At 33.4% G+C, this 11,364-nt stretch overlaps 2 protein-coding genes and 1 non-coding gene across 4 annotated transcripts; 2 read left to right on the top strand and 1 right to left on the bottom strand.

Annotated features, from left to right (window-relative positions):
* The first annotated feature begins 927 nt into the window (after nt 1-927).
* LOC106765910 (proline-rich receptor-like protein kinase PERK4) lies at nt 928-4,195 on the top strand. The gene is made up of 8 exons (XM_022784436.1): nt 928-1,446; nt 1,524-2,117; nt 2,183-2,269; nt 2,357-2,427; nt 2,524-2,600; nt 3,156-3,300; nt 3,437-3,598; nt 3,668-4,195. Exons 1-8 carry the CDS (start codon nt 1,038-1,040, stop codon nt 3,893-3,895), a joined length of 1,773 nt encoding a protein of 590 aa, XP_022640157.1. The 5' UTR covers nt 928-1,037; the 3' UTR covers nt 3,896-4,195.
* A 2,199-nt stretch (nt 4,196-6,394) lies between these two features.
* Nucleotides 6,395-10,428, top strand: LOC106767827 (sulfite exporter TauE/SafE family protein 3-like). Of its 2 annotated transcripts, none has more exons than XM_014652780.2 (11): nt 6,395-6,885; nt 6,966-7,125; nt 7,319-7,519; nt 7,820-7,884; nt 7,970-8,009; nt 8,569-8,633; nt 8,725-8,811; nt 9,047-9,097; nt 9,324-9,642; nt 9,724-9,864; nt 9,948-10,428. In XM_014652780.2, exons 1-11 carry the CDS (start codon nt 6,661-6,663, stop codon nt 10,028-10,030), a joined length of 1,437 nt encoding a protein of 478 aa, XP_014508266.1. In that variant the 5' UTR covers nt 6,395-6,660; the 3' UTR covers nt 10,031-10,428. The 2 variants fall into 2 exon arrangements, with proteins under 2 accessions (XP_014508266.1, XP_022638379.1); XM_022782658.1 differs by having other exon boundaries at nt 7,835-7,884.
* Nucleotides 10,429-10,986: 558 nt separating this feature from the next.
* Nucleotides 10,987-11,058, bottom strand: TRNAE-UUC. The gene has a single exon. It is a non-coding gene; the product is annotated as a tRNA-Glu (tRNA).
* Between the last annotated feature and the right edge of the window lie 306 nt (nt 11,059-11,364).

Genomic DNA, 11,364 nt, shown 5'->3' on the forward strand with positions numbered 1-11,364 from the left:
TCGTATCTACTTTTGGATATGTGTCTTCATTTATTCTTTATTATGTGATGAAGATACGTGTCTTTATTATTATTTAATATTTATTATAATAATAAATACTAAAAAATATCAATTATTATGAAAATGTTAGAAGTACAAGTCTTTTTAGCATATTATTTCTGACACATATTTCATAAATTGGATATTAAATAAACAAAATTAGGAAAAATAAATAAAATCTGTGATTTTTAATAAATCTTAGCAAATAAGAGAATGTTCTTAAAAATGTTAATAAGGGAGAATTTAACATTTTTGTAATATACTTTACAAATGAAGAGAAATTGAAGTTAGTTAATTATAAAGTTGAAATTGTTATAACCTTGATTCTGAAGCATCTTTAACACAAAATGATAGAAATAACAAAGATGTACTTCCATAAATGTATGTTTAACGGTCGCACAGAGAATGAAACCTATGCAATATATTGAATACCATAAAAAACACGATCTTGATATTGTGACATCATCATTTACGGTATCTAACATTCAATACACTTATGTATATGACAGGTAAAACTGTTTTCCATGAGTATTTTTCTAGCCATACAAGTTACAAGATATGCAAAATAAGCAGAGAAGAAAAAAGTAATAAAAAGGGTGAGAAAAAACTATTTGTGGTTAAAATTTGTAAGGTAAGATGGATGATAGAAGGAAATGATGATAAAACAAAGACCAGTCAGAAAATGGTAAATCTATAAATGACATGAGCTAAACAAGAGGTGCTAAAGGCCCTCCTTTGTAGGGAAGGAATTCTGATTGATTCCTTTTGTATTACCACTTCTTCACCAATGCAATAGTTTCTTCCATTTCGTTCTTTCGATAATCCTTCCAGGTATTACCATTTTCATTTTCTCATTTCTTTCATTTAATACAACTTTCAAATCTCTTTTCTTCTTCACAGGGCTCAACCTTCGTGAAAAAAAAGGAGGGGAGATCCTGGTGTTCCGGCATTTCGTGGTTTGTAAGGTATAAACCATTTCGCCGGAACCCAGAGGAATAATGTCTTCCCCTAATAAGAAATCTGAACCCCATAACAACACACCCGATGACGCCACCCCCGACGACTCCACCCCCGACAACGCCACTCCCGATGACTCCACACCGGACAATGCCACGCCCGACAATGCCACACCCGACAATGCCACGCCCGATAAATCAAATGGATCACATAAATCGTCGTCCACTCATTCACCACCGAGCAAAGATTCACATAAATCGCTGTCGCATGAAAAGCTGGCAGCGTCAAACAACGAGGATGGCACGAATAAAGCAGCATTGGGAGCGGGGATCGGAGTTGGGTTTGTGATTCTGGTGTTGGTCGTTGTGTGTTTGGTTTGGTGTTGCAGGAGGAAGAAGCGAAAGCAGAATAAAAACTACTATTACGCATCTCCTTCTAAAGGAAAAGCAGGTAGCATTTGAATTTAGATGTTGTATTGACATTGTCATGTGATTGATGAGGAATAAGGTCTAAAATGATTTGTGCAGCTAACAATTATTACAACACTGGACAACAATCTCTTCCTCATTGGCAAGCAGGAGCTGGTCCTCATATGGGGGAGCATGTTGTGAGGGTTCAACAACAGCAACAACAACAGGGGATGGGGATGGGGATGGGGATGGGGATGCAGATGGGGATGCAGATGGGAATGGGAATGGGTCCTCCTAGTGGTGGCTGGGGAACATCACATCCTCAAATGAGCAGTGGTGATATGAGCTCTAATTATTCAGCGGGTATGGGTTCCACATCGCCAGGCCTTTCTCTGACGCTGAAAAGTGGTACCTTCACTTATGAGGAGCTAGCAGCTGCCACCAAAGGATTTGCCAATGACCAGATTATTGGACAAGGTGGCTTTGGTTATGTCCATAAGGGAGTTTTGCCTAATGGAAAGGAAGTGGCTGTTAAGAGTCTAAAAGCAGGTAGTGGACAAGGAGAACGCGAATTCCAAGCTGAGATTGAAATCATCAGTCGAGTTCATCATCGTCATCTTGTGTCACTTGTTGGATATTGCATTTGTGGAGGCCAAAGAATGCTCGTCTATGAATTTGTTCCCAACTCAACTTTGGAACATCACCTTCATGGTATCAACATAATTTATGCTTTTTAACTCTTCTTCTTTTGCTTATTTATGATTTTATGCCCACAGGTAAAGGTATGCCTACCATGGATTGGCCTACTAGAATGCGAATTGCTATTGGATCTGCCAAAGGGCTTGCCTACCTTCACGAAGATTGTAAGCATTACATTTCAATTTCTTCTACTTATCATATATTTGCTTCATTGTCTTTCTCATATTTGCAACATTTATAAATGAACTCAGGTAGCCCTCGAATTATCCATCGCGACATTAAAGCTTCTAATGTCCTTCTTGATCTAAGCTTTGAAGCCAAGGTTGAACAACATACGTTTACTATTTTTTAACTACTTTAGTTGTATATCTCACATATTATACAAGTAAGTTTACACTCCAATCTGCATCTTGGTCAGGTGTCTGATTTTGGACTTGCAAAGTTGACCAATGATACCAATACACATGTCTCAACTCGTGTCATGGGAACATTCGGGTAATTCGAAAAGAAGAATATTAATAGTTTGAACATTATACACTTACAAGCTTTTGCATAAAATAATTTGCATGAACAGTGTTGTTTAAATAACTACAGATGTTATTTATTGATTTCACAATGTCAAATCATTCAGCATGCAGAAAAAGTAGAAAAGAAAATAAATTCTTTTCCAATGTATGGTCTGTAAAAAAAAAAAAACAGAAAAAGTAGAAAAGAAAATAAATTCTTTTCCAATGTATGGTCTGCAAAAAAAAAAACAAGTGGCATAAAATCATGGAAAATAAAATTTTAACACTATTTTTTTGACACTATTTTGACACTGCACACGTGTCAAAATGTGGTTGGACGATTTCAAATTAAAAAACAAACTTTGGTTTTTCTCTTCCAAATATACTCCTGCCTCAACTTTTTTAATTTGAAATCGTCCAATCACATCTTGACACGTGTGCAGTGTCAAAATAGTGTCAAAAAATGGTGTTAAAATATCATTGTCCTTAAATCATATTCATTAATTAGTCGAACTGAATAGTTTAATTTTGAATATTAAAATAGGTACTTGGCCCCAGAATACGCATCAAGTGGAAAATTGACAGAGAAGTCCGATGTTTTCTCATTTGGGGTGATGCTTTTGGAACTCATAACAGGGAAACGACCTGTAGATCCAACGAATGCCATGGAAGACAGTTTAGTGGATTGGGTTAGTAGATCCAACGAATTTTGAGATATTAGATTTATGAGTGTTTTTTCTTATACATGTCATTTGTATCTATTATAAGATTTAGATTTTAATATTGTCCTGGAAGTGAATAAAAAAGTATATGTACACCGAGCAGGCTCGACCACTCCTGAATAAAGGATTGGAGGATGGGAACTTTGGAATGTTGGTGGATCCATTTTTGGAAGGTAACTACAATGCCCAGGAAATGACAAGAATGGCAGCTTGTGCAGCTGCAAGCATCCGTCATTCTGCTAAGAAGCGTTCAAAAATGAGTCAGGTATTGTTTTATATATAGCATTGTAATTAGCAACAAGAAGATGTATTAATTAAACGTATTTATGGGCAGATTGTGAGAGCACTGGAAGGAGATGTCTCATTGGAAGACTTAAAAGATGGAATGAAACTTACAACAGGGAATGGGAATAGTGGTGCCTACCCTTCTTCGTCTGGAAGCTCAGAATATGATACCATGCAATACAATGCTGATATGGCAAAGTTCAGACAGGCAATAATGTCCAGCCAAGAATTTAATGACAGTGGTGACCTTTCCAGTAAGGAGATCGGTTATCATTAGAAACCTTTGGAATGCTCAATCAAAATCAACTAATTCTCACCACATAATTAAGTCGCTTACTTAACGTTTTGCTAATCTCAAGTCACAATACCAAAAAATATATCAAGGGGTTCTTGTTTTTTTTTTTTTTATCTATTTCATATTATGTAGGAAATGGGGGAATCAATGATTTGGTTTTGTGGCCCTATTAGTATGTTTGAGATGCACGTTACAACGCGCTATTATAATGTAACATTCTTTTAATTCTTTATTTATCTTCTCATTTGGCATTATGTGCAATTTTTTAGAGATTCGTAAAAGTGTAAAGTCCATTTAGGTATAACTAGCAAGATTTCTCTAACCCACATTATGGTTGGTGGTTATACATGTAATTAATTAGTCCTTTAAAATTGATAAGAGTTAGTCTATATTAATACTTATTATCTTATTCATAATTTTCTGTTGCATCTACACTTTTTTTAAGAAAAAATTAGTTTATTTTTAAACCTATTTTAAGACCCGATTTACTTTGATTTAAACTATTCAGGTTCATACAGTCAAAATCTACAATTATAGTAAATATTATAAATGCACTTTATAATTAGTTAATAATTACATAAAGAGAAACAAATGCAATAAAAATCCTAAAGTGAAACACAAGAGTTACTCTGAACAACGTGAAAGTTATATATCTGAAAGAAACAACCATAACATAAAAGAAGAAAATAAAATCTTACTGTAAACTATGTGTAAAAGTCAAATGCTTATCTTGTCAAACTATCATGTGGAAAAAGACATTTATTATTGCAGAAGACTTTCATCTCTACAATGGAATATCCCGAAGAGGTAAGAAAAATCTTCAATTTGAGATTCAATCAAATAATCTAATACTTAGAGATGTTATCATTAAATCCTTAGATCTTCTAGATTCAAGAAATTGGAAGCATTCTTGAACTTTCAATTACACTATGAATAACTGAATGAACATATATTTAATTAGGAGAATATGATAGGTAAAGTTCCACCAAAGTTTATAACTTTAAATCTTGAATTGGCCGTCTTTAAACTATTTTATGAAAACTTTCATTATAAGTCAAATACAGAATATGATTACTGTTAATTTTTCATAACTCTCTCTAAATACGACTCGTTTTAAAGTATTACATCTATTCGGTACGCTAATTAAAAGAAAATTTTTAACATACCCAAATCTAGAAATGTTGATAACTTTTAACGAAGTATCAAAATCAAGCAAAATAAGAATAAAAATATACATTAAGAAACAAAGTTTCACAAAATATTGTTCTTATTATCATTTACTTTATCATACTATAAATAAGTGTCTCAAATCTCCTCATAGATAAGACTTATAAATTTTTTAACTTAATATTATTAATAAGATAAAGCCCAATTAACTTCCCTCCTTCATAAACTTCACCAAAAATTCTTAATTTTCTTCTCTTCTTTACAATAAATAGATTTACAACATATATCAATTTTTATAAAAAAAAATTACATTAATAATAAAAATGAATCGTCACATTTTTATATTAATTATTAAAAATTATTAATCTAATAGTTTATAAGTTTATATGCACCACTAAAATTGTTGTTAATAAATCTAATTATGAAATTAAACTTAATATAAATTTATAATCGCATACAGTTTAATTACTTCTAATGATTGATATTAATAAAATATAAGTATGATTTTAGTCAATAAATAATAATTTTCAATTCAGTTCACTGTATAAAAATTTTAATTAACGTTTTAAGGGAGCAAAATGATAAAAATAATTGGCGAATTAACGAATTGAAAATACCCAGATTTTGCCTTATCATGGTTCCTCCCAGTGGGGACTCATACTGTATATAATAATTGCGAAAGAAAGTTCCTTAGGAGCTTGACTATGGTTATTTCATGTTGCAACTTGTTTTCAGGATTTATGGAAAAAGAAAGCAATGTTATTTGTTTTCTCTTTCTGTTGTTGCTTTGCTATGCAAGTCAATAAACGATAAACGATAGCTGAGAGCAAATGAAATTACCATGAAGCTTCATAATTTTGCGGTGTTTATCTCTTGGATTTCAGAGCTACGATTGCTTTCATGAAGCTTCCTAAGTTGTGATTTTGATTATTATCTCCTGCTCATGAACCCAATGTCTATTATTTCCTCACATTTACTTTTCTTCAATTTCCTTCAGATGAAAAGAAACGGTGGAGCAGCCATAGCCGCTGCACTGTGTATCACCATCTTTGACCGGATAAGATTCATGTTAATTCCAAACTAACACGAATTGACTATTTTTTTGTCTTCAAACTTTTTACAATGCAAATCCATTTCCGTAGGTAATAATGTGTCAGCCATCAACTAGAATTAGGTAGAGTAGATTAAAATAGTTGTGATAAAAAATTAATAAATTATTACCTGCAATAATAATGTTTATATGACAGAAAAGGTCGAAAAAAGGAAAGTGTGTGAAAGGCAAAATATTACTAGCGACATGGGTGCATACAAAATAGTACTGTGAAGAGAATCTTTTAGAATCGATGCCATTACAGAAGAGAGGAAGGAGCTAGGCAAGGATAAATAGTGAGATTGAGTTGGCCTAAAAGAGGTAGAGAGAACGATCCTACTCATCAATGTACTCCTTAGTCCTTAGCTTTCGTAGTTTCCTCCATCAACCATACTTGTAGAATCACCATAAAAAAATAACCACAGAAAAAAGAAAAACACGTTGAGAGAGAGAGAAGTGTAGCGTTGGTCTTTCTACATACCCATCTACCATGGCCATTGAAATGAAAAAGAAGACTTCAAGAGCAGCAGCAACCGCAATATGGCTGGTGTCGTGGAGCATTATCATGACCTACAATGTGAGTTATGCAGAAAGAGTTTTGAAAAACCAAACCCACGAGAGTTTTTCTGCAAAAGAAAGACATGGAGCTTTGAATAGTATAATTGATTTCTTTTGGAACGATGGAGGAGATTCTTCCAATGACCGTGTTTGGCCTGTGAGTTTATTAAACACATTTTCACACATTATGGACTATGTTTGTAGTTACTTATTCCTTTCATTTTGGTTTGAATGCAGGAGATGAAGTTTGGTTGGAGAATTGTGGTAGGGTCAATCGTTGGATTCTTTGGAGCTGCGTTGGGAAGCGTAGGCGGGGTTGGAGGTGGAGGAATTTTCATCCCAATGCTCACTTTGATCATTGGTTTCGACGCTAAGTCTTCCACTGCCATTTCTAAGTGTTAGTATATTGCTCTATTCTGTTTAGTTTTCCACAAGTAAAACATGGCCACGCTTGAAGGGGTCGTAAACATCCTCTTATTGATCTACAAAACTTAATATAGTTGGCTCCAAACTCAATTTGGAGACTAAATTCATGTGTGTGTGTGTGTGTATTGTTTGGGTGTTTAACTGTTATTATTTGGCAATTGCAGGTATGATTATGGGAGCAGCGGTATCAACTGTATATTATAACCTGAGGTTTAGACACCCAACACTAGATTTGCCAGTTATAGATTATGATCTGGCTTTGCTATTCCAGCCTATGCTAATGCTAGGAATAAGCATTGGTGTTGCATTTAATGTCATGTTTGCTGATTGGATGGTGACGGTTTTGCTTATCATCTTATTTATTGGTAACATTTACTTGCCATAACCTTTTAAACTATTAAATTGTCCTGGGGCAGTCTCAAAAATCTTCTGAAACTGCTATGGTGTGTCTGTTTTTATATGGATTCCTTCATTTAAGATCCTATTTTCATGGATCTTAAAAAATGTTGATCAATCTTTTGTAGCCAACATGCTACTAGTTTTTTTAAGATTCTTAACTAGCCTATATGGTACATAGTACACATGACATGATTTACTAATTACTGTTCTATTCTGAATATCTTACAATAATTTGTCTGATTTCTAATGAAACTAATCGGTTGTAGCTACCTCCACAAAAGCTTTGTTCAAAGGCATAGATACATGGAAAAAGGAAACAACTATGAAAAAGGTAAACTTGCCTATGCACTGTAAAGCTTCTGAAGCTCTGTTGTTTTCAACTTGATATCAAGATGATTATCCTACCGAAATTTCAGGAGGCAGCTAAGATGTTGGAATCAGATTCTTTTCCTGGTTGTAAGTCCCTGCAAACCTTCTTAGAAAATATAGAGAAAATAGAGAGAAAATCTCAGCAACTACCTAAAAGACTACTGCAAAATCTGAACTACAAGAAGAAAAAAAAAAGAAAAGCACAATGCTGAAAAAATAGAGAAAAAAATAAGATTTATCAGATAAGAATGTATGAACATATTCATTTTCTCCTAATAGGGTCTATTTTAGGCATGAAATCAGGGTTTCAAATCTGTAATAGGGGAGAAATTTGGCTTCTTTTCTTTTTGGTTTTACTTGCAGGATTTAAATGGATAGAGAATACATAATTTCACAGAACAGGGACTCTCACATTTTTTCACTATTTTGCCATCCATGTAGAACTTGATTTGAGTTTCTTAACAACAAGTTCGTACAACTCAAGGAAATATAAGGAAAATGATTATGTACAACTTCATTTGGGAGAACAAGTGATTGAAAACTCATGACAAATTCATGTTCATTAGACACAAGAATTATGAAACCCTTTTAGTTCATAATTATCATTTGAAAAATCTAGTGAAAAATCTCTCTAATATTAATGCAGATGATTCTGATGAAGAAGACTATAAGCCACTACCAGCTGGTTTGACTGATCCACGAGATGAGAAGGTGATTCCAAAGGCCATTCAAGGCATTCCTCACAGAAACCTTATTGAAGTTTTATTTAGGCTTATAAGTTGTATTAAATTCTGGTGTGCAGGTCCCTTTACTAAAGAACATCTACTGGAAAGAATTATTAGTCCTTGTCTACGTCTGGGTGGCTTTTCTCATCGTTCAGATCATTAAGGTAGTTAAGTTTTTACATTTTGTTGGCTTTTCTAATTCAGTCACTGGCATGACCAAGAGAAAGGTGTTTCTCCTTTATGATTTGATGCAAAATCGAACCCCTTAAGCTTGATTCAGTTCCTAGAAACTTTTTATTGAATATGCTATACTTCAACTAAAGTCTATTAGCTTAGTGATAGGAACTAGATAACGCTATATGTTTATTGAATATGCACCTCTTCTTTGTTTCAATGCAGACATACAGCAAAACTTGCTCCACACTGTACTGGATTCTTAATTTACTGCAGGTAAACATTCTTCTTACATAAATAGTATGTGTACATGAGAACCAGAATGAAGATATATATAGAGGAAATTATCTCTTAGCTTTATTAGCAACCAATTATGAAATATATAGTATGTATGCAAAGGGTGATTTGTAAAGCTGAAGTACACATGTTTTGTAAAAATTGTATTATAGAATATCTCCATATGGTCTAAAAGAACTTTGGGTTGGGTATTTGTCACTTAAAGGTGCCTATTGCAGTCTCTGTTACGCTTTATGAAGCCATATGCTTGTGCAATGGAAGTAGAGTGATTGCATCAAAGGAAAAGGAAATAACAGATTGGAAGAAGCTTCACAAGATCTGCCTTTACTGTTGCTGTGGTATAATAGCTGGTATAGTTAGTGGACTGCTTGGTCTTGGAGGTGGCTTCATTTTGGGACCACTCTTTCTGGAGTTGGGAATTCCTCCTCAGGTTGCCAGTGCTACATCAACTTTTGCTATGGTTTTCTCTTCCTCCATGTCAGTCGTACAATACTATCTTCTAGAACGCTTCCCAGTTCCCTATGGTAAGAAGCATTCCTGAATGGTAAATGTGTAGCAGAATTCATGAAACATACTAATGGCTTTCTTCTTATGGGATGACGCAGCTTCTTACTTTATTTTGATTGCAACCATAGCTGCGTTAACTGGGCAGCATGTGGTGAGAAAGATAATAGCTATCTTGGGACGAGCATCCATCATCATCTTTGTTCTAGCTTTCACCATTTTTTTGAGTGCAATCAGTTTAGGTACTCTCCATGATTTTTTCATTGCAATCAGTTCTAGCTTTTATCATTCAAACACACTTATTTTCTATTTTTGGGTATCACAGGTGGAGTGGGAATTGGAAACATGGTTGAGAAGATGGAAAATAACGAGCATATGGGATTTCGAAATATCTGCCATCAATCTTAGCTGTCTTTTGCTTATATAAATCACTCATGTGGCCACCTTTTTATGCCTATCAGAGGAACACACTTCCTCCTAAATTTTTTTATAGTAATGAAAGTCAATATGGATTTTATTCTTGAATTTATCTATGTATCAGAAGCAAGTGTGTAGCTCTGTTGTCTCTTTCCATTCAAGTAAATAAATGATTTTCGTATTCAATCTGTTATCATTTTTTACCAAACGTTTTTTAAACATTGGGGGTAGTGACTAAATGACATGTAAAAAATCAGTAGAAGAATTATGCTGCTGGATAATCTACTCTGTCTGAAACATGCATGAAGTATGACAGATTCTATGATTTTAGGTAGAAACATGATTTCAAGGGTGAATGTTTTTGGACTTACCATCCTTTATACCTGAAGTGTTATTGAAATCAAATAAGAGATATGAAACTATAATATATATGATCCACAATTTGTTGCTCGAGGGTTTTCTTGCAAATAATTGTCTTTGATTGTTAATTAATCAAACATTTTTGGTACAATAATACCCACGAAGAGATTTAAACTTATTAGAACCATGCAAGACAAATTATTTAAATTCAACGTGTCTTGATAACAATATATTGTATGTTTTAAAGAATAAGTTTATATTAAATATGGTCAATAGAAGTATTTGTATGGTTAGTCCTCCCATATATATGAACATAAAGATCTTTTTATTTTTTATGTTTTTGTCAAAGCAGATCGTTTACAGGCTTATACACAAGTAACCTAATATGACTTTTGGTAACATAATATTTTTTTAGAAATTAATTTTAAATTCCTAGAAAGAGAAAAAAGCAAGAAAAAATAAAAGCAGACAGATTTATTCAACAGGTAATGGGCTATATATGGTCCATACACAAAATGGGCCAATTTGTTACTATTGGGACATTATTGGATTGTAGATGAATCCATTAATTGGTACACATTAAAAAATTCCATTGCCGGGAATCGAACCCGGGTCTCCTGGGTGAAAGCCAGATATCCTAACCGCTGGACGACAATGGATTCTTGATATTCAATCCTCTTCTTAAATATTTAACTGTTATATAATTTACCTTACATAATGTTGTTCAAGAAAAAACCAAACTAACTCGAAGAAAATACCTGAAAGTAAGATATTAAGAGGATAAGATTAAGTGAGACTTTTATACAAACGGGGCACAATCATTAGTTACTGAAAGTCATATTTTTTTACTTTGAATTTTGTTTTATTAACAATTTATTTTCTCTTTAGTGTAAATATGTATTTAGTTTATCTAATGAAAAATATCAGTTTTAATTTCTTTAAATTACTTATCAGTGTTAAATAGT

This window comes from Vigna radiata, chromosome 7 (genome assembly GCF_000741045.1).
Source record: "Vigna radiata var. radiata cultivar VC1973A chromosome 7, Vradiata_ver6, whole genome shotgun sequence".
NCBI lineage: Eukaryota > Viridiplantae > Streptophyta > Magnoliopsida > Fabales > Fabaceae > Vigna > Vigna radiata.

What these genes read in the sequence shown, in the direction of transcription:
- LOC106765910 (XM_022784436.1), top strand. Translation starts at nt 1,038, where the DNA reads ATGTCTTCCCCTAATAAGAAATCTGAACCCCATAACAACACACCCGAT. An exon ending in TTTGGAACATCACCTTCATG is followed by an intron (nt 2,118 to 2,182) that starts GTATCAACATAA and finishes TTATGCCCACAG; the next exon opens with GTAAAGGTATGCCTACCATG. An exon ending in CGTGTCATGGGAACATTCGG is followed by an intron (nt 2,601 to 3,155) that starts GTAATTCGAAAA and finishes ATATTAAAATAG; the next exon opens with GTACTTGGCCCCAGAATACG.
- LOC106767827 (XM_014652780.2), top strand. Translation starts at nt 6,661, where the DNA reads ATGGCCATTGAAATGAAAAAGAAGACTTCAAGAGCAGCAGCAACCGCA. An exon ending in ATCAGATTCTTTTCCTGGTT is followed by an intron (nt 8,010 to 8,568) that starts GTAAGTCCCTGC and finishes ATATTAATGCAG; the next exon opens with ATGATTCTGATGAAGAAGAC. An exon ending in TCATCGTTCAGATCATTAAG is followed by an intron (nt 8,812 to 9,046) that starts GTAGTTAAGTTT and finishes GTTTCAATGCAG; the next exon opens with ACATACAGCAAAACTTGCTC.